General features: G+C 38.4%; 2 protein-coding genes across 4 annotated transcripts; both read right to left on the bottom strand.

The window, feature by feature from the left end:
- Nucleotides 1-8,471: 8,471 nt before the first annotated feature.
- On the bottom strand, nucleotides 8,472-9,717 carry LOC110908085 (geranylgeranyl pyrophosphate synthase, chloroplastic). The gene has a single exon (XM_022152990.2). It carries the CDS (start codon nucleotides 9,602-9,604, stop codon nucleotides 8,594-8,596), a length of 1,011 nt encoding a protein of 336 aa, XP_022008682.1. The 5' UTR covers nucleotides 9,605-9,717; the 3' UTR covers nucleotides 8,472-8,593.
- Nucleotides 9,718-10,493: 776 nt separating this feature from the next.
- Nucleotides 10,494-20,674, bottom strand: LOC110908083 (protein SHORT ROOT IN SALT MEDIUM 1). 3 transcript variants are annotated; one of them, XM_022152988.2, is made up of 21 exons: nucleotides 20,527-20,674; nucleotides 20,167-20,270; nucleotides 19,795-19,935; nucleotides 18,610-18,707; nucleotides 15,701-16,375; nucleotides 15,561-15,606; nucleotides 15,088-15,180; nucleotides 14,949-15,004; nucleotides 14,754-14,868; nucleotides 14,448-14,659; nucleotides 14,304-14,367; nucleotides 13,387-13,560; nucleotides 13,259-13,289; nucleotides 12,986-13,151; nucleotides 12,259-12,931; nucleotides 12,107-12,181; nucleotides 11,950-12,024; nucleotides 11,394-11,855; nucleotides 11,246-11,287; nucleotides 11,097-11,159; nucleotides 10,494-10,759 (listed from the first exon to the last, which is right to left on the bottom strand). In XM_022152988.2, the coding sequence occupies exons 2-21, from the start codon at nucleotides 20,245-20,247 to the stop codon at nucleotides 10,670-10,672; spliced, it is 3,432 nt and encodes a 1,143-aa protein (XP_022008680.1). In that variant the 5' UTR covers nucleotides 20,248-20,270; nucleotides 20,527-20,674; the 3' UTR covers nucleotides 10,494-10,669. The 3 variants fall into 3 exon arrangements, with proteins under 3 accessions (XP_022008680.1, XP_022008678.1, XP_022008679.1); XM_022152986.2 differs by having other exon boundaries at nucleotides 12,259-13,151; XM_022152987.2 differs by having other exon boundaries at nucleotides 12,259-13,151; nucleotides 15,716-16,375.
- Between the last annotated feature and the right edge of the window lie 2,020 nt (nucleotides 20,675-22,694).

Genomic DNA, 22,694 nt, shown 5'->3' with positions numbered 1-22,694 from the left:
TTTTTTGTAAAATACTCCATAGTTAAATCTAGGTAACGTTGTTATAAAAAATGGTGACGTGGCTGCCACATGTTAAATGACTCAAATGAAATGGATTTTTTTAAATGGCATGGATTATTTTAAATCTTTTATTGGTTTTGTTGACCGAGTATAAAAAGTGCATTGACCCCATCTTAAAACACCAGACGAACAAAACACACCAACATGAACCCTAATCCATGTCAACAATCCATTTAATAGCTTTTCAGTTGTTTTGCAATTTGCCTTAATTTAATAGCTTTTCAGTTGTTTTTCTATGTCTTTCTTAATCCTGAAATCTCATCTGCAGGCGATACTTTGGTTGTAAATCAATCTGTGTCGGGAAATCAGATACTTGTCTCTCTTGCTGGAAATTTTTAAATGGGTTTCTTTAGACCAGGTAATTCTTCCAACTATTACATAGGAATTTGGTACAACAAGACCATAATTACCATTGAAACAGTAGTCTGGGTAGCAAATAGAGATACACCCATCCAAATAGAGATACACCCATCTCTAATAGTTTCACTTCTAAATTGAAAATCATAGATTGTAACTTGGTGCTTTTAAATAAGTCAAACTCCCTTGTTTGGTCAAGAAACATGAATTCTACTGCTACACCGGTATCCGCAACTCTTCTTGATGATGGTAATTTAGTTTTAAGATATGGATCAGGTTCAAACCTACCAATTTGACAAAGTTTTGATCATCCAACCCATACTTTCGGGATACGACAAGCGTAAAAACACAAGCCAGGTTCTTACTTCATGGAGAAGTGTAGAAGATCTGCGAGTGGGACTCTTTTCTTTAGAGATTGACCAAAATGAAAGACAGTATCTAGTCAAGTAGAATAGATCTGTAGATTATTGGTCTAATGGAAGTTGGAATGATCGAGATAAACTCTTTGGATTGGCACCATGTCATTGTAAATATATTATCTCATTTGAGTCATTTAACATGTGGCAGCCACGTCACCATTTTTTATAATGACGTTAGCTAGATTTAACAGTGGAGTATTTTACAAAATATTTGGACGAGATCGGATTATTAGCAGCTAATTCCTGACTTGGGATTATTATTGGCCAAATTCAGATAAATGGGATTATTATTTTCCAATTTGCCACAATTTAATGTATATTATATTATTAATACTAAAAAGCTAAACCAAATGTTGGATATTTCATGTCTTAATACTAGTTAATTAATATAATAATAATTTAAATTTTTTTAACAGCAAATCTTACTTCTTTTACTGTAATAATCCTAAACTATATCTTCTTACCCATATTTAAACCTCGTACCTTCCCTTAGGATGAATCTCTATTAAATAAACTAGCTCCATATTAACAATAATAATTTAACTGACAATAAAACTTTTAGAAGATGAGATTCGGGATGATGCAAACAAATTAATGATTATATGGTTAATATATCTGATGGCAGTAAGAAAATTATAAAGACATGAGAAAAAACATCTTTACACATATTGAAAACTAAACAAGTTTATAATGGTTTTAAGATATGTGACCTTCATAAATTCATATGATTTGTGTCACTAGAATATGTAAAAGATATTCTATTATGACATTCCAACGGAAAAGTTATGGTTCAATCACTGCTTTTGATGTACGGTAAAAAAAAGTTTTTTGGGATACCCCTGAATATTTTGTCTAGATCCGCTATTGCATAGTACCCTCACATGCAAAGCATGTTAGGTAACTTAATTGAGTTTTTGGACGACGTTAGTTGTAAAGTTTATAAAATGTTACAAAACATGAACATAAAGGTTGGCTTTTGCTGATTTTATAGTAAAATGTATAAAGTGCAGTTTAAGTATAACATAAATGTTGATTTATTAAATTGTCTCAAAATAAAGAGGACCAAGTTGTGAACGTTTAAAACAATGCAAAGAATGTTTCCGATTTAATTTCTGTAAGTCATGGTTCATTTCATACATCGTCTTCTATAAAGAGGACCAAGTAGTGAACGTTGAAAACAATGCAAAGAATGTTTCCGATTTAGTTTGGTTCATTTCATACATAGTCTTCTATAAAATAATAATAACTATAATCATCACAAAATTTATCTTTAGGTATTTAAAAGTTGAAAAAATTAGATAGAAACCTGAAAAATTTAGATACACAAATAATAAAGTGTCATTACTTCGTTTCTTATATAAAATAAACAAATATAAAAAGATAAATAAAATGCTTGTTTTGAGTTAAATAAAAGGATAGGTCACCGTCTATAAGTTTGCTTTATGTTTTAAGCTTCGTACCTTAATTTGCTTAAAATTTTCGTACCTCGAGACTTTAGTCAAAACTTTTTATTATAATTTTATTTTCTTTTTAGTACCGTTTCTAAAAGTATATTATCCTCATTTGTTAAAATAAATCCATAGACACTACAAGAAAACTTCTCTGATAAGTCGACTTTTCCCGACGACTTGTCGTCAAACATCCTATCCCAACGGCATGTCGTCGAAATAGTTTGGTCACAGCTGCGTCGCTAAAGGTCAAAAAGGTCATCGGGAAACATTGTCAGGACAGAATACCATACAACGACGACAGGTCGTCACTAACGTCGTTGGAAATAAAAATGAATTAAAAAATAATTCAAAACTATAATTAAAAATAACTTTCTCGACGACCAGTCGTCGCTAAAAGGCGTCTTTTAAAATACTGACAAACCGCTAGCGCCAAGCGGTCGTCGCCAAATAATATCTGTTTAAAAACCTGATAAAACTTTAGCGGCACCAAGTTGTCGCTAAAGGTAACTTTTATTCAAAAAAATGTAAATAAATCAACCTCTATGTTCTTAGAGGTATTGAGGTTTATCATTTATAATAAAAGAATTACAAAGATCTCTCCAAATATGGAGAGTAAATAACCGAATACAAGGAAATATGATAATCACAATAAATACAAAATATTTACGAATTATTTCCGCTAATACCCCCCTTCAATCGGAATGGTGGCGGACCAAGGCGGAGCATTTTGCGAAAAACGTCAAATTGAGCGCGCGGAAGACTCTTTGTAAAAATATCTGCCACCTGAAGATTGGTTGGTACAAACTTGGTATAAAGTTTACCCGAGTTGACAAGCTCACGAATGAAATGATAGTCCAAGTCAATGTGCTTAGCACGTTTGTGAGAAACAGGATTCTGGGTCATGAATAAAGCACTCTTATTATCACAGAGTAACGTTGGACGATCAGGTGGTAGGGCATGCAACTCTCGTAAGAGATGAGTAATCCAAACAAGTTCGGCCGCCGTGTTTGCCATAGCCCGATATTCAGATTCGCAGCTCGATCGAGAAACAGTGGGTTGTTTCTTGGCACTCCATGATACAAGATTACCACCAAGAAAAATCGAGTAGCCATACGTGGAGCGTCGCGTGTCAAGACAACGTGCCCAATCGGCATCAGAGTAACCAATGATGTCGGGTGGGTGTGAACAGCTATAGGTGAGACCAAAGGAAATTGTGCCTTTGACATACCTTAAGAGACGTTTCACTGCTCGAAAGTGATCGACGGTTGGGCTATGGAGAAACTGAGAGAGTTGATTGACCGCATATGAGAGGTCTGGTCTGGTGATGGTTAAATATTGCAAAGCTCCGACTAACGAACGATATAAAGTAGGATCAGAAAACGGCACGCCTATAGCAGAAAATGATTCATGCGGGGCCAGAGGAGTATGTACTGGTTTAGAATCATACAACTGTGCCCGAAGAAGAATGTCTTTAGCATACTTAGCTTGTGTAAGGAACAAGCCAGTGTTCGTGTGAACAACTTCTAAACCCAGGAAGTAGTTAAGAGTGCCAAGATCCTTGATAGCGAACTCTCGATCAAGTCGAGAAATAAAGGACTGAATAATGGGTTGATCATTTCCGGTAAGGATAAGATCGTCCACGTAGACAAGAAGATACATGATGTGAGCATCTCTACGAAGAATGAAAAGAGATGTGTCGGCACGACTGCAAGTAAACCCATAGGATAGAAGAAACGTACTCAAACGCTGAAACCAAGCGCGAGGGGCTTGTTTGAGACCATAGAGCGCCTTAGATAATTTGCAAACATAATTTGGATAACTTGAGCTCACAAATCCGGGTGGTTGCTCCATGAAGACGGTTTCATTCAAATCACCATTTAAAAAGGCATTTTTGACATCTAGCTGATGTAAAGTCCATTTGTTAAGCACCGCGAGAGACAAGACGATGCGAATGGTAGATGCCTTTACCACCGGACTAAAAGTATGAGAGTAATCCAACCCCGGTATTTGAGTAAAACCTTGGGCAACTAAACGTGCTTTATACCGATCAATAGACCCATCAGAATGATATTTAGTACGAAATACCCATTTTGAACCGACAACATTCATAGATGATGGTCGCGGAACCAATGTCCACGTGTTATTTTGGTGAAGTGCCTTGATTTCTTCCACCATGGCTGCCATCCATTTAGGATCTTTGGCAGCAGACTTAAAACCACGAGGCTCGGTAGTGGTTGACAAGGCCACATGTAATGCATAGGAATTTAAAGCAGTAAAGTCAGCCTGATACTTTGGTTTAAAAATTCCCGCCTTTGCTCGAGTCGTCATAGGATGAGAATTAGCAAGAGATGCATCGGTATCGGGTACTGTGGGTGTGGTAACTGGTTCGGGTGTAATAGCGGGTTCGAGATTGGCGGAGGAACTGGGTTCAGCATGGGCTGAAATGGTGTCGGCATTGGGCTGAGGGTTTTCGGTAATGGGTTGAATCGGTTGTGGACCAAGGTTGTCAATATTTGGTTGGTTATGAAGTGGAGTAGTGGCTGAAGTAATTTCGGCATTTGGTTGGGTAGGAAGAGGATTATTATGGGCTGTAGTGGTAGGAGGTGAGGTGCAAAGAGGACAAAAAATAGATGGGCTTTTAGGTGATGGGCTTTTAGGTGATGTTGGATTAGAAGAAGTAACATGTGTTTGGCGTGGAGTAGGAGATGAGCTTGAATATGGTATATCTTCACAGAAGGTAGTAGTAAATAATTGATGGGAAGTCATTTTATCAGCTGAATCTTTAAATGGAAATAACGACTCATTGAAACGAGCATGACGGGATATAAAAACCCGATTCGTAATAGGATCCAAGCAACGAAAACCCTTATGTGAAGAACTATAACCAATAAATATACACGGCAGACTGCGTGGCTCGAGCTTATGCTTGGTATAGTCACGTAGATAAGGAAAAACACGGCACCCATAAACCCGAAAGTTGGAGTAATTAGGTAACTGATCAAATAAAATTTGAAACGGAGACTTGTTCTCTAAAAGAGGAGTTGGCACACGGTTAATGATATAAGTTGCCGAAGTGAAAGCATCAACCCAAAACGAGGCAGGCACGTTAGCATTAAATAACATGGCAAGGCCAGTTTCGACGATATGGCGATGTTTCCTTTCAGCACGTCCATTTTGTTGGGGCGTGTGCGGACAAGAATACCTATGGAATGTCCCGTTATCTTCAAAAATTTTACGAACTGTGTGGTTCACAAACTCACCTCCACCATCACTTTGAAAAATCTTTATTTTGCGAGAACATTGAGTTTGTACAAGCTTAATAAAGACGGGTAAAACCGCGTAAAAGCCTGTTTTGGTTTTGAGTGGATAAAACCATGTAAACCTGGAATAATCATCAATAAAAACAACATAGTATCGATAACCATCCGTAGTTGTAATAGGTGCGGGGCCCCATAAATCACAATGGACCAAATCTAATGGAAAAGAAGCTCGTTTGTCATTAGAAATAAAAGGCAACCGTTGTCCTTTTGCAAGTTGACATGACGTACAAATATCAGGTTTAGGTAATAACGAAGTAACCGACAAAAGTCCACATTTATTCAAAGTAGAAATAACATCAAATGACACGTGACCTAAACGAGCATGCCACAATTCATAAGAAGCTTTATTCGAAACATCAGCAACAAAAGCTTGGGGTTCACTTTGAAGCACATAGAGACCATCAACGCATGTCCCTCGAGCAAGTACCTGTTTTGTTTTCCGATCCTGAATATGAAAATAATGTTGAGAAAACAACACATCAACCGGATGGTCAGCAGTTAGCTTGCTTATCGATAGTAACTTCTTGGTAAGATTTGGAACAACAAGTACATTATGAAGATTAATATTATCACAAAGTTTAGAGGATCCGATATGCGTTATTGGAAGACGCTTACCATTTCCAAAAATAACTTGATGATTACCTTTGTAAAAGGTGGAATGATGAAGGCAATCTTGAGTTGGAGTCATATGATCAGTAGCTCCCGTATCACCAGTCCAATCGGGCGAGTCATGGGTAACATGGCATTGAGCATGGAATGCCTTGGCTAAGGAGTCATCCAAGGGTGAGGACTGAGCGGCAAAGGTGCGAAGATCTGGACAAGCGGAAGCATAGTGGTCGTTTGTACGACACAACTGGCAATGCGGCGGTCGGCGATTGTTGCTACGACCCCGGCCATAAGATCCACGAGAAGAAGAACCACGATATGAACCACGACCTCGACTTTGCGTGGAAGATTCACGTTTGTTTTGAGCGTGAAACGCAGCCGGAGGTGTGACAGCACCATGTAGAGATTGTGAAAACAGATCGTGACTTTCGGCTTGCGCAACAAGATCACGAAATAAAGGTGCGGGTTTGATTGCACGAATGACGATAGAGAAGCCTTCATAAGAGGGACCAAGCCCACGAAGAAACCAATGCAACTTATCGGTTTCGGCAACCGGATGACCGATTGCAGCAAGTTGTTCACAAAGGAGCTTAAACTTACGTGAGAATTCGGTAACAGACGACGAACCTTTGGTAAGCTGCTGAAGAGAATCGCGTAAGGCCTGAACGCGTTCAATGGACGCATTACTGTACGTATTTTCAAGAGCAAGCCAGATTTGGCGAGCGCCGGTGAAACCTAGGACCTCAGTGGCTGCCTCCTCGGTCAGAGAAGAAAGGAGAAGGAGAGCAGCTTTCTGATCCGCAGCGGTCCATGAAGCAAATTCCGGATTGGGCTCGGTTTTATCATTGACGGTAACAGTTTCAGAGGGTGGGGAAGAATCCTTAATATGAGCCGAAAGTTTATGATGTGCCAGCAACAGGGTCATATGATTGCGCCATATAAGGAAATTAGAGGAAGAAAGCTTAACTGGAGAAAGATGGGGAACAGAGTTGGTGTCGGCAGTGGAAGCCAGGAAAGATAAGAGGAAATCAATAAAGAAGGGGAGAAAATGATAGGGTTAGGCTGATACCATGTAAATAAATCAACCTCTATGTTCTTAGAGGTATTGAGGTTTATCATTTATAATAAAAGAATTACAAACATCTCTCCAAATATGGAGAGTAAATAACCGAATACAAGTAAATATGATAATCACAATAAATACAAAATATTTACGAATTATTTCCGCTAATAAAAAATATTTAGTTTTTCCTTATTTTCTCATCGAACTAAATTTAACATATAAACCGACAATTTAAATTGAAACCATTAAATACACACGCAATTAACAATCAACCACCGTCACAGATTAGATATGCTTGTTCTATTACAAACCATTAATTCAAGTTATCTTCGTCTTGGGCTTGAGCTTGCGATGACGTTTCACCGCCTCTTTGCAAACTTTATGCCCCTAAGCAGTGGCGGATCTAGAAACTTCTTTCCGTGGTTCATTTTGGTAGATTCTCACTATTTTTTTCAAATCAAAAAAAGTTCTTACTAATTTGTTTCCATTTTTTTCCAAACCGAGTGAGTTTATGTGAACCCACAAAACAGGGCTGGATCCGCCACTGCCCATAAGAATCTTCGCTAAAAACCAATGATTAGATCTCGCATCAGTTTCCATCGTAAAAATGACGACATGTTTGGCCCATTACTCAACCTAACATTGAACTCAGCATGTTGGTATTTTGGGTTTAGGATCAAATACAAAAGCTCCTGAAAATAAGAAGTGTACAAAGACTCCGAAAAATAAACCCACTACACCAAAAAAAAAACATAAACACTCATCACCACCAATTTTTTTTTTTTTGCTGGGTGTGGGGGGGGGGGGGTAGGCATTTTTTAGGTTTTTTTGGGGGGAGGTTTAGGTTTTTGGGTGGTGGTGTGGTGGGGGTGGGTGTTAAGGTTTTGGGTGGTGGTGTAGTGAGTTTAGGTTTTAGGTTCTTGTACACTTATCACTCTATAATGTCTTCTTACACTTCTTATTTTTAGAAGTATTTGTGAATATCTTAACCTTTGAAAACATTATTTTATTCATCTTGATTTTGTATCTAACAATAAGTTGTGTACTATGTTTATTTTCTCAATATAAATTTTATTAAAAACGGATGGTGTGTTGCTATTATATCGAACTAAATCAAAATCGATCGAACAACATCTGTATTTGTAGAACTGATACCGGTCGAATTTCCGCCGCAACGGGCGGGGAATTCCAATAGTAAAACTTAAATAGAAAAGCGCATATATTTTCTGGTAATTATAAACACATAACATAAAATCAGTCGGCCACTCGGCCCTCACTGATCAACTTGTCCATATTGCACTATACAACATCTGTAATTTAATTCTGTCTATATGCAATATAATGTGCCAAATGGTACAACGGTGCCGCCCGGCCGGTATCGAAGTAAGCAAGCTCATTCACCGCTTTTGCAACCAATTCTCCTGCGAACTCTTTGGCCCCTTCCAACCCCATCAACTTCGGGTAAGTCGCTTTGTCACTCAACAAATCTTTACCTGCGGTTTTCCCCAACTCGGCCGATGACTTTGTAACGTCCAATATATCATCCACCACTTGAAACAACAACCCAATGCACCTTGCGTATTGTCTAACCCTTTCCACCTCATCCGGCTTCCCACCGCCCAACAGCGCCCCACCAACCACCGCAGCCTCCAGCAGCTTCGCGGTCTTGTGGATGTGAATGTATTCCAATTTGTTCAAATCAACATTTTGTTTTCCTTCACTAGCAAGATCAACTATTTGACCTGCCACAAGTCCTAAAGAACCCACTGCCGACGCTAACTCGCTTATTGCATGGACCACCCTTTGTGGTCCAACCCCGATGGTTTGTGTGGCTAGATGCTCAAACGCTAACGAAAGTAGTGCATCACCTGCAAGAACCGCGGTGTCATCACCGTAAACCTTGTGGTTGGTGGGCTTGCCTCTTCTTAAATCATCATTATCCATGCATGGGAGATCATCATGTATTAATGACATGGTGTGGACCATTTCAACAGCCAAAGCCATTGCCATAGCGCACCCCTCCGTACCGCCAACGAGCTCACACGAGGAGAGACATAGAATGGGGCGCACTCGTTTCCCTCCGGCGAGCAATGAGTACCTCATCGCCTCGTGTATTTTCAATGGTTCTTGTAATGGCACGGCTTGTTCTAACGCGTCGTTAACGAGCTTCGCCTTTTCGGTCATGTAGGTATCGAATTTGAAACTGGTTTTGGGTATGCGTAGCGGTTCAAGTGTGATTTGGGGAGGAGATGGTGTGACATGGGTGGCATGAATCTTCATGGGAAGGTGTTGAGATTTGTTAATGGGAACATGAAAAAGCAAAGCCATTTGTTAGTGAGATAATGATCAAAATCGGTTGTGGTTTATGAATGCTATGATCAAATGTGGGTTTTTATAAAACAACCTGTTTAGATTCTTTTTGTTTGTTTGCTCTTACTCTGTTCAGATTCTTTTTTTTGTTTGCTATGTTACTTGAAGTTATGCCATGACACTGCTTTTGGACTCTAGTAGCTTCGTTACATGCATACATGCCACGTAAGATTACGTAAAGAATCATCCTATCCACAAACTTTTTTAATTAAATAATTTGTGTAAATAGCACAGTAGAAAAAAAATAAAATAAATAATTTGTGTAATAGCACTAGTAGAATAATTATAATTACCCTAGAGTAATTACACATAATTATTCTACTAGAGTAAATACATGATTTTTTTTATTCTTTTACATTTTGCAATTAAACATCATGGTTAAGTAGATGGAAAAAAAATATATCCTTCATTTCTTATGTTTTTGTATTTGATCTTTACGAGAAAGTATAATGTACTTCAGGGCTTAACCTACATTAACATACATGACAAAAAATATAACGTGCATTATTATCATAGAACGTGCGTGATTATAGTCCCATGCGTGATTATGTGGTCCCATGCGTGATTATGTGGTCCCATGTGTGTTTATGTGGTCCCATGCGTGATTATATCCCTGATCCAACGGTTACCATTGTCTCCTACGTGATGTATGATAAGGCTTTTTGTATGTTAACCTTACTCTGATCTTTACAATATATTTGAGAAAAAAGCTAAAAGGAAAAATTATTAAAGATCTCTCTTATTTTCATTTCCATAAAAGGAAACCTCAGAAACACAAATCTTTTCAACTTTCTTTCCGCTTCTCTTTAGAAAGGTTTCGGGAACACAGCGATAACGACACCTTCGCTGAACTTGTCAAACAAAGCAAAATAGAAGAGGTAAACAATTATCTTACCAAATAGTACAGGAGCAAAAGGCAAATTATCCCTTGTTTCGTTTTGTTTTCCTCGAGACATATACCAAAATACAAACACCAAATAAAACACGTCATTCAGGAATGCCAGAATTACTAAAATGCCAGCCTCAAATATCAGTCATTTCCACTAGCTTTTTGTAAAGTATTAAATCATCCCTCCCAGTGTTGCTCTCCAGCAGTGCACTGTGTACAAGTTCCTGAATCCAAATAACAAGTCATGAGTCTAGACTGAGTATAATGGGCAAGTTGAATAGCGAGTCAAAACCGATAGATTTTATGTGGTGTTGAAATGGGTTATGGGCACACCAGCAAACAGGTTGTTGTCTTTTCTTTATTGGATTTTTACAGATAATTTATGTGATAAGTATCAAAATATCGCTACAAACAACTAAAACGACTATTGTGCCGTTTGACATGTTTTCATTTTAGGTATCTTACAAATTTGACTGGGTTTCTAAGGAAAAAACTATAAACCAAATCGACCCATTTTCCTTAAACAAGCTGAAAAAAAGCACTAAAGGGGCTAATTATCACCTTGACATCCCTGTGAGACATGCACTTTCCCAATGAATGTAGGATCAACCGTAAATCTTCAACCTGCAAACACATATGGATTGAAAGGTATTAAAACACTGAATTTCGAATGAAAAGATGAGTGTCGGTCGTTGACAACTCAAAGTTACCCTGATGTACCCCACTCGATTTCGGTCGAAAAACCTAAAAGCCTGTTACAAAAAAGCAATCACGCATCAAAATTATAAACATTCTTATAACTCCGAAAAAAACAATAATAAAAATATTCACTAGAATGAATTTTAGAAGATAACATGCCTGCAGAAGTTCCTTGTCAATAGTAAGTAGCGATTCTTTCTTCTTCGTGTCCACCTTCAAGTTTTCTTTTTTCTCCGGATTCACAGTCACTTTAGGGCTTGCATCCGCCATGTGTTCATCTTCTTCAGGATCTTCTTCTGGTTCTTCTTCCGATTCTTCTTCAGGATCCTCTTCCGGATCTTCTTCTGGTTCTTCTTCAGAATCTTCTTCCGGCTCTTCTTCAGAATCTTCATCTTTTTCTGATTCTTCTTTTTTTGTGTTCTCCAAATTATCAATATCCATATCTTTCTCATCTTCTTGCAATGTTTCTGTTTCAACTGTTTTGCTTTCGGCAGTGACATCATCGGTTTTTTGGCGCTTAGAGGATGATTTTTTAGCTTTCTCCTTTTCCTTCTTATCAGAAACTTCTTCCCTCTGCCTTTTCTTTTCGTTCGTTTTTGCCACAAATTTGATCCTTAATTTCTGTAAGATAAGAAACAAGGTAACATAAAAACGGTAACCCGCATAAACCATATGGATTAAAACAATAAATATCATATCACTAATAATCACCAACCTGGAGAAACGTTAATATCCGAGAACCCATTTGAAACTGAAGCATTTCATAAAACGTTTCAGCAAACAAAGATAGCTGCCAAAAAGAAACAAACCCTATTAACAACGAGAAATTTGGTAAGTTAACAAAGATATAGGATAATTAAGAAGCGACATACCTCAAATGTTGATTCTTCAGTATCTTTGTCGGTATAATCCAAGAGTGAGTCCAGTGAAAGTGACAATGAACGCAGCTGTCACATATAATGTGACAATTAAATAATGAATACGGTACATAATTTCATCAAATAAACATTTTGTGAAAACCTACTTTTGAGTTTTTGCTCCCTTTTGTCCGGAGAAACAGCCCTGGATGTCTAGGTGGCTCCTCGACCTTTTTCTTATCTTTAACGTCTTTACCTCTGGTTTCAGTTTCAATATCTTTGTTTTTTTTCTCTTTACCACCCTTCGATTTCTCATTCTTGTCAGAAGCACCCTCCACTTTAGCTTTCTTCTCTTCCTTCACTTGAACTTTCTCATTGTTCTCCATTTTGACTTCACTTGCGGCTGACCCCGCTTCATTTCCCGTGACCACCTTATCCTTGTTACCGGCAACCTTGGCGGCTACACTTTTCTTGGTAACCTTCTTAACTATTTTCTTTTTAGCAGTAGCTTTAACATTAACAACCGCATCTTCATTTTTTGTCTTGTCATCAGAACACCCAGGTTCCTTAACCTCATCTTCTTTCTTATCGGCTTTCACAACTGGAGACTTTTTAACAACTTTCTTTTTAATCAGCTTCCCGTCTTTCTTCACAGTTGTAGTTTTATCCACGTCTTTTTTCTCAGTTACGGTTTTATCCACCTCTGTATTTGCATCATCTTGTGTGGTTGCTTTTTTGGCTGCATCTTTTTTTTTAAGAACAACCTTCTTTTTAATAACTTTTCTGATAATCTTCTTCTTCTTTCCACTGCCAGGTGTCTGAACACCAGAACCATCGTCTGTCTGATTCTTTTTTCCAGAATTGTCCCCTTCATCAACTGTCTCGGCCTCGTCTTTCTTCTTGGTTATAGTTTTATCCACATCTTTTTTCTCAGTTACGGTTTTGTTCCCCTCTTTTCCAGCTTTCTCAGTTACATTTACTTTTGATGCTGATCCAGCCTCTTTCTTTTTCTTCCCTTTATCAACACTTTTTAAATTTGTTTTCGTCTTAGGCTCCTTGTCTGTTCAACAGAAACATGTCAATGCAAGATTGCAAGCCAGAATTACAATAAATGAATACCTTAAGCAGAAAAGAGAGCCTATGAGCCGGTTCTCATTCGTATATTACCTTTTGAGGCTTCTTTCTTTTCACGTGGTTTCTAACAAACAAATGATCAAAGGAAAAGAGAAATTAATATCAGAAAGGCTATAGAAATTAATCTATTTTCTTTTAATATTTTTTTCTAGATTGTGTACCTTGTTTTTAAGAGCTTGCAGACGTTCTCGCTCTGAAATGGCATTCTTGTGGGCCAACCACTGATCTCTCCATGCATCTATTGAAGGTAGGCAGTCTGATAAATCAGGAATATAAAGTACGGTGATTTCCTTATGGCTAAAAAGTCCATCCTTCCCAACTCTGTCATAGTGAATCTGTAAATGTCAAAAACAAGTAAATTAATTAAAGAATTAACAAATATATGTATATATAGTAAAAGTTTTAAATACAAATGGGTTTTAACGTGAGAAGGTACGGAGTCAAAAAATAACGTGGGTAATTATGTTTCTAACATGCGTAATTAGGGTTGACCCAACCCATGCGTAATTTTGATATTTAATACCATACAGAATTTGAATTTTGAAACGTGCATATTTTAGTAATGAACATGTGTAATTTGCTTCGTACCTTCGCACGTTAAGGGGCTATTGTACAACAACCTTCCCTTATATATATATTCCGTACCTTCGCACGTTAAGGGGCTATTGTACAATAACCTTGTACAATAACCTTCCCCTATAAATAAATATATAGGATTAGGATCAAATGGGAACCAAAGTGATATTTGCGAACCAGAGAGAACCAATATCAACCAAGTAAAACAAAAAATTCTTACTTTTATTTATATGTTACTAATCTTTACCCAAAAAGAATGTCTGAAAAAATATATGTACATCAAAGGGTTACATGTACATACATCGTAAACTACATATATATCTTTACATATGTGTATATTCGCATGCTACATATATGTATATCATCAATCTACATATCCTTTTTTTGGTTTTTTATATTTTTACAATAATAACATTATTATAAAAAAGTTGATAGTGGTTCTCTCAAGTTCTCAAATAACTTGTAGTTCTCTTAGAATCCCCTACAGATAATTTTAAATTACCTCAAGAAATGGGTTCCAATTTCGGCAGTTCTTTAAGTCAAGTCCTGTGAGCTCCTTGGCATGCCTAGAGATTGTACTTTGAGTTTAGATGAAACAGAGAATACACAACTATATACGGATAAAACCGACCACACAAGAACCAACCTTAAAACGGTTTGAACTAAAGTGGATTTATTTACCGAAGGGTCACTGCCATCAACAGTGTCCCATGAACCACCAATTGCCATTGAAGAATTCCCATCTTTAAGAAAAGCAAACCTAAGCATATTGCAAAGATGCGGGATGCGATCCTCATACTTTCTTTCAGATGACAACTCTTCCCAAGAGTTACGACTAAGCCCACACATCAATAACATCTGAATCAAACAAGCAAAAGAAACCAAACGTCAAACAATATTGTACATTCCAAAATACACTCATGTCTTTGACTGTAGAGTTCAAAATATCAACCTTCGCATTCCACCGAGTAGTTCCACTTTCCAACTTTACATCGCCATTAATAATTGTTTTAGATGCTGATTCATGTTCACTTGGTGTTTCCTCGTGCACAAAATCGTGTTCAAAGCTGTTCAATAACATCAAGATTTGTTAAAACGCACGTTCCAAATATTAAATAAAAAAGAAATAGAAACAAACAAAACATACCTGATAGGGGTATTGAAAGGAATACTAAGGTCCCCCTTTGACCAATTAACAATCACCTGAAAAAAATAATCACTCAAGTTAATGTCAATGATGAAGAATAAAGAAGATACTAATTTGTAAAAAGTTACAGGCGACGTACCTTGGAACATTGTGGAGAAACATATAGCCTAGAATACCGTTTATCGAGGGATAAATAATCCCTCTCTGTGGCCACCAAATTGGATGAATAAACCTGCAAAGATAATAATTTAAATCACTGAAAATACATGACGAAAAGCAACCATTCATGTGCAAGGAACAAACAAACTCGTTGAGAATATATTCACGAGTATCAAAGAGCTCAATAAATGTTGCGATATCTTTATAGTTGACGTCTGTGTCGTTGAAAAGAAAATAAATCAAAAGAATTCTACAGTCATCTTCATCAACTTGACCATAACCACATTCGATCACCAAACAAACTATGAATGAAAATCTCGTCAGGGGTTCAACCAGATGTTGAACACAAGGCCAGCAGAGTAAACGTAGAGAACCGTTCAGTACAAAAAAAAGTCAACAGGACCAATTGGAGATGACGATAGACAACATGAAAGGTCCGATATGGCGCTTTACCTTGCAGTCGTATTCTCTTCGTCTTTCTTTAACAGGTGAATGACGCCTTCAGCATGATAGAACACTAATGTTAGTTATAAAGGCTGCAATACACAACAGCAGCTATACATACAGAAGTAAAAGTAAGCAGCAAATTCCACCTAGGTGATTCCCACCTTGAAGACCTCCCGCGCTTTGCTGATGTGGAACGACCTCGGTCCTTTGAAATTCTTGGTGGGGTCCGGTCCCGCCTAAGTTCGCGTTCTCTTTCCTTCTCCCGCCTCTCCAAGATTCTTTCCCGTTCCCTCCTAAGTTCTCGTTTTCGTTCCCGTTCTCGCTCCCGTTCTCGTTCCCGTTCTCGCTCCCGTTCTCGCTCCCGTTCTCGCTCCCGTTCTCGTTCCCGTTCTCGCTCCCGATCCCGGTCTTTCTCCCGTTGACGATCCCGTTCACGTTCAAGTTCTTGTAAAATCTCCCTACGACGATCTTCTTCTCTTAGTTCAATTTCCCGAGCATACTGCACGTCGTCTTTATGATCATCAAGCCTTGAATAACCCGCACGTGCCAAAACGCCACCTGGATAAGCTGATTCCAGGGATATGCCATGTAGACTGCCAGGTGGCAAGCTAACTCCGTAACCAGGATTAGCACAACTACGAGTATAGACTAAATCTTCCACTTGTCTCCTTGAAGCAGCCCCCAGAATCGATGAAGTATGTTGTTTACCACTTATCATTGATAAAGTATGAAGATCAGTATCGATTCTACCACCATATGGCAAAATTTCTTGACCCGCATGACGAACAGTTGCTGTTCTTGCTACTAGATAATCAGCTTGTCTGCCAGAAACGGTTTTGCTACTTAGTGTTATAAGATATTATTAACTTATCAACGTTTCCGTCGAGTGTTCGTCTTGTAAAGTTGTTGACGTCAACGTTTAGTACATCTAGTGTATCTCATTCATTGATCATCACAACTTATGAACAAAATGAAGTACATAACATACATAATAGAATAAAGAGTTTAGTGCTCGGATAGTCCCTATGGTTTGCAAGAATTTCATAGATGCCCCATTTCACATGTAGGGTCGCCATCGTTGACATTTCACAACTTCCGTGGTCCATACTAGGTAACTTTGTTAAAAGCTCCGGTTAAGTCCATGTAAAATGACTAAAATACCCTTAATTATTTAAAGAAGAAAAGAAATAAATAAATACATTATGGGTAGTATTTGGTATACAGGAATGAGAGTCGGAATAGAATGGAGCATTGTGAGGGAATGAAGAAAAAGGTGTTTGGTTGGTCAATGGAATGGAATCGCCCATCACACAAGGGATTCCTTTCCTTCAAAATCATTCCATCCCCCATGTTTTTTTCTTTCATTCTCTTTTTCACCCTTCATTAACACCACCGTCGCCACCCCAACCACAGACGCCCACCACCGTCACCTAGCCACCGCCGCAACCACTCACCTGTTGTCGCCGCCGCCACCCGCCGCAGCTGCCAACCACCACTGCCGCCACCCATAACCACCCACTACCGTCGCAACCCACCACCGTTGCCACCGCCGCCACCCGCCATCACTGCCCCGAACACCACCCACTACCGCCACTCATACTGATTGTATTTCTTCGTCTACCAAAAAACACAAAGTAATAGTTCATTCCATTCCCACATGGTAACCAAACAAGATATAGAATAGTAATAATCCATTCCATTCCCTCGTCCATTCCATTACCCCATACCAAACATACCCATCGTAATTAAACTAATCCCCCCTCCCCCCACCCCACCCCATCCCACTTCATCTTCTACTACCCACCTATCACCATCCACCATCACCGACCACCCCCCACCACCGATAGTTCATTCCATTCTCACATGGTAACCAAACAGACATAGCTACATGGTAACTAAACAAGACATAGAATGATAATGATCCATTCCATTACCCCATACCAAACATACCCATAGTATTTAAACTAACCCCCACCCACCCTACTTCATCTCTTTCCATAACCACTAAACCTCACCCCACCTACTGTCGTTTCTTCAACCAACAAGTCAACAACCAAACCCCAACTGTTAAGCTACTAGCAAAATTGAAGTTGATGTATGGTGATTTGTCGAGCAATCTTGCTTGAACGAAGAGGTGAAATTATACATAATTTATTGATGACTTGAGTCTTCAATTCAAAATGTTACCGCTCGCGTTGAAATACAGGCCTCGTATTCGACACCGGCCACCACCACCTGAAAACGCTAACACCACCATTCCAACCATACCTGCAACTTCCGGTGGCGCGAGTGTTGCAGAGCTAAATAGACATGGTTTTTTGAAAGTAGTGGTTGAATGTGTTTGATCATTTATAAATGACGCCACATTGTAATTCCAAGGAACACAACTTCAGAACCAACCACCGTTCCACCATCCCCGCAATTCCTTTTGCCAGAGGGTGGCAACCACCGGTCAATTTAACTAATTCAGAGCACGACAGCACGACGATGGCCGGACAACCTCGAAAATGAATGATTCTGATGACCAGCATATGGATCTAGGCATTCACCCACACCAAATTTGGAGGTGGAATAAGCTCGAGGTGGAATTGTCGGACGTATAAACGTAGATGAGTTCAATCCGGAAGGGGAAACCGTAGATGGCGCAGGTCAACGCATATGGGTCGAGGTTCGTTGGTGGTGGTCAGGGAAAGCAACTTGCATTGAAGGCGATGAGGGTTTTTCTTGGTGGTATTGGTGTAGGGGTGAACAAGATGAGGTGGGTGAGTCCCAAACGTGTATCCTTATTAGTTTTTTTTATTTGTAAATGTTTTTGCCTTTTTAATTCAGGGGTAATATGGTCATTTCATACCAACTTGACTGAGAAACTCAACCCCCATCTAAGTCAGGGATCACCACCGTTATAAAAAAAACAAGCATCAGGCACCATTTTTACAATTTTTGAAAGTTGAGGACCAAGCATGCAATTTTTGCAAACCACAAGAACCCTCCGTGCACTTAACTCTAAAATAAATGATAACACATATTTGTTTCAAATGTTAAGAAAGTTATATACCTAGAGCCCCCATCTACAGAAGCAGATTGAAGTGGCCGAGTTTGTAGCAGCTCTTGTCGCCGTGCTGCTTCTGCATCTATACGATCATAAATATCCGCCTATCCAAAAACATTGGTAAAATAGTTATAATTTGATAGACAATTCAATACAGAAAGATTAACAAACAACCAAAGCATAGTTATTAAAAGCCATCGCCTCTAGCGCCTAGGCCCAGTTTTTAGGCGAGGCGAGGCAGTTGCGCTTTAAGTCGAGGAAATTGCGCTTTAATTCTCCAGGTGATGGTTCAGGCGCACATTCCGGCGAGATTCCTAGATTCCGGATAGTTTCCGGCCAAATTCTCTAAATTCTGACAAGATCCTAGCTAGATTTCTACTTTTATCTAAGAAAAAGTACTTTTCTACACTAATACACTAATGTTTTAGAACTTTTGGTTCTAAATAGATGATATATAGTTTTATATAATAGAATTTGTTTGTTTTATTTGAAGAATAGTACTCTTTTTCTAATACATAATACATTTTTAACTTTTTTTTATTATGCGCTTAATTTTTCTCAAGCCCTCGTTTTTTTTTTTTTTTCGCTTTGCGCCTAGGCCCCAGGCGAGGCCTATGCGCCTTGAGTGCGCTTAGCGCCTTTAATAACTATGAACCAAAGATGATCCAGTTCCTTTGACAGTAGTAATTGGAGCCTGCATATGTGGCATTGACATTCACATAGACTAAACTTCCATACTCAATGAAAAGATATCCGGTACCAATTAAAAAAATAAAATAAAAACAATAAATATAGATTTATGATAATCTTTATCATGTAAAGTTTAAAAAAAAAAAAAACTAAGGGGTTGTTTGTTTAGCTCTTAATAAGGCTCTTAATGATTCAGACCTCTTACTGGTTCAGCACTTAATGGTTAAGACTGTTTGTTTCGCGAGCAGATGTCTGAACGATTCAGACATTTGCCTCTGAATGGTTAAGCATTATACAGAGTCTGAATCTGAATGGTTAGGACCTCTTATCTGAATTGGTCAGACATTTGTCTCTGAACAATTAAGCATTATATTGGCTCTTAATGACTCTTACTGGTTCAGCATTTAATGGTTCAGACCTCTTACTGGTTCAGCACTTACTCATTCAGAAGTTGTCAAACAGCCCCTAAAACTCATTTTACTGATCAAATAGTTCACTGACCTGCAGAACACTGTCGTGTGCAGTTGAACCGTACACTGAAGTATATTGACCACCATAATGAGCTCCAGCAGATGAATGGCTACCCAATAAGGCTGAGTGCCTTGAAGCCATAGACAGGTGAGAAGCACCATCAGTTCCCAGCTTCACCGAAACAACAATGAAAAGTTAGGAAGCACAAAAACTTCATAAAAATAACATATAGCTTCCGAATTTTACATTAACAAATGAAAACATTAAAGGTTACCACTTAAAACCACAAACTGGTTTTTAAAAGATTTTATTTTCTTTCTTCTTAGTTCAAATATCAGAGTATGACAGCATAACAAAAGCAAATATATACAGCATAACAAAAGCAATAAATAATAACCTTACATTTTGACCAGAGTATGACAGTGAGTTTGACTGTTGCTGTTGTTGTTGTCCGTACGCATTACTCCCTCTCGACGAATACATAGTTTTTTTTTCACACGAACTTTCTGAACACGTCAAATAAAAATAAAATAAAATAAAAAATAAAAAAACCTGTACTCAATTTATTTACTACAGTTCAATTACTTTGATCGCGGATGAATACATTCGTGAGAGAAATAAGTGTAATTCGGCAATCGTTTGATATAGGAATGAAACAAAATCAGCATAATTTTATGGATTAGGTTAACTTCGAAGCCCAAAAATTTGATGGTGCCTAAATCGGTTTATGTTGATGTAAAATTGAATGGAATCTGACGGTACCTGTGAAGCTAATTGCCGGAAAGATTATGGCCGGAGCCGATCGCGTTACCACTGGAACACCAATCAAGAAGTAGTTGTGTAACGCCAAAATGGGGGAGATCAGATCAGAAGCCCTAGATTCTTTTGTACCAATTTAGATGAGATTAACTTTAAGTAGGGCCCAGATAATCCCACCTAAAACTTATTGGCCATTAATAATCTCACCTCAGAATATTCCCCTACTAGTCCCACCTTTCACCTATTTTTCCTACAATGGTCCTCCGTTAAAAAAGCTTAACGGAGTTAAGCTTTTTTCCAAATTACAAGCAGATTTTTAGGGCTTTTGATTAGAACGACGATACAAGTCCATTGATGTAAAACTTGTCTCGAAACAGTGCTCCAAACGATGAAAACGGCGCTTCAATTCGGGTGTTTAAATTTCCAATTAACCAAAATCAAGTCACTTTGAGCACCATTTCGAAGTAAGTTTTACATCGATAGACTCGTATCATTGTTCTGATCAAAAGCCCAAAAATATATGTTTGCAATTTGGAAAAAAAACTTAACTCCGTTAAATTTTTTTAACGGGGGACCATTGTAGGAAAAATAGGTGAAAGGTGGGACTGGTGGGGGGAATATTCTAAGGTGGGATTATTAATGGCCAATAAGGTCTTGGTGGGATTATTACAGGCCAATTCCCCTTTATACTAACACTATGTTCCCGAGTCTCATTTAACAGGGGAGAGGAGGGGAAGGAAATTTTTCTCTCTTAATCTCTCCAATTTGTGAGGATGAATATATGGTCATATTTTCTTCCATTTTCCCTCCCCTCCCCCTGTTAAATGAAACTCGGGAACATGGTTTTTCATATTTTTATCGCTTTTCCCTCCCCTCCTCTTGTTAAATGAGACTCGGGAACAGAGTGTAAAGTAAAACCTGTGTGCAAACACGGATGATTTTTAGAAAACCATACATAATACATTTTAATAGAAAGTATAGATGGGTTGTATTATTGGCACACCTTGGGGGATAAAATCGACACCCTCAATACACATCGTATAGGCCTATACGATGCGTATTGAGGTGGGTTCAAACTTCTATGTCAGTCAAAGGCTGACAATGTCCCCTTATCAAAAAGTAATACGCATCGTATAGGCCTGTATGATGCGTATTGAAGGTGTCGATTTAATTTTTTAATTTTGCAAGCTAGCTTCATGTCACGCGGTAGCTTTCCGTCACGCGGTAGCTTTCCGTCACGCGAACGAAGAAGCGGCACTTTGGACGTTTGTTGGTCTTCAAACATCTAGGAAACATTATTTGAGAATACCCCTGAATTTATCGAAGCTGTAGAATGAGATCCTCCACTGTTGGGTTATCATCTTTCAACCCCATTTTCCCTAAATTTATCGATTCAGTTTTTCAACGGGGATGTAATGCAATGATTCATCTCAATTGAATAGACAGACACTTGCTTCATAGGACTCACTTGAATCGTCTTGGATGTAATAACAGTACGTTTAGCATCCGTGCCTGCTTAAATTGCAGAAAGCAAAGGATAACGAAGATGAACATTGTATTTATCACGAAAGTACTGAACAACCGAGATAACAGCTCCGGTTTCATAAGCTGCATTTGGAACAGAAGAGTTGAAAAAACTGCAATTGGAATGGATCTTGGAACAGCATACTCTTGTTACAATATGACACATGATAAAAGTGTTTCTCTAGACAATCTGGGATTATGTTCCGCAAATTGGGAACCACATATTTGCTTCAAGATTTACGTCTGATGTCCAAGTTTAATCACATTTGACTTCATCTGCGCCAGTCCAATGACTTTATTCCCACGTGTCTGCACCGTGATCTTCATATTCTTGGTTCAATACCAACTCATCTTTAGTAGTGTTTGTTTGAGAACTTGATTCAGATACACAACGGTTCCCCAATTCCAGATGAGTAATGTAAGGAGAAGCGTTGAGATAATGGACATCCATCAAGCTCAAAAAGAAACCTTGTGTTTCCCATATTCACAAACGATTACGGTTTGTATTTCCCATAGCCACCGTTTCCATAGTAAAAAACGGTTGCGATCTGCACATTCAATCTTTATTGCTTCATTAAAATTAACAAGGCGGTCTCTTTGCACCGTGATCTTCATATTCTTGGTTCAATACCAACTCATCTTTAGTA

The sequence above is a fragment of the Helianthus annuus genome, chromosome 6 (assembly GCF_002127325.2).
Source record: "Helianthus annuus cultivar XRQ/B chromosome 6, HanXRQr2.0-SUNRISE, whole genome shotgun sequence".
In the NCBI taxonomy this organism is placed as follows: Eukaryota; Viridiplantae; Streptophyta; class Magnoliopsida; order Asterales; family Asteraceae; genus Helianthus; species Helianthus annuus.
The sequence above is the reverse complement of the archived record's forward strand: the minus strand, read 5'-3'. Positions and strand labels throughout refer to the sequence as shown.

Bases quoted from the DNA above. Each gene is read 5' to 3' on its own strand.
- LOC110908083 (XM_022152986.2), bottom strand. From the start codon at position 20,247: ATGTATTCGTCGAGAGGGAGTAATGCGTACGGACAACAACAACAGCAA. The intron at 14,869-14,948 runs GTATGTTTTGTT...GTTATTGAACAG, and splicing joins CCTTTCAATACCCCTATCAG to CTTTGAACACGATTTTGTGC. The intron at 14,660-14,753 runs GTTGATATTTTG...TGTTTGATTCAG, and splicing joins CTACTCGGTGGAATGCGAAG to ATGTTATTGATGTGTGGGCT.
- LOC110908085 (XM_022152990.2), bottom strand. From the start codon at position 9,604: ATGGCTTTGCTTTTTCATGTTCCCATTAACAAATCTCAACACCTTCCC.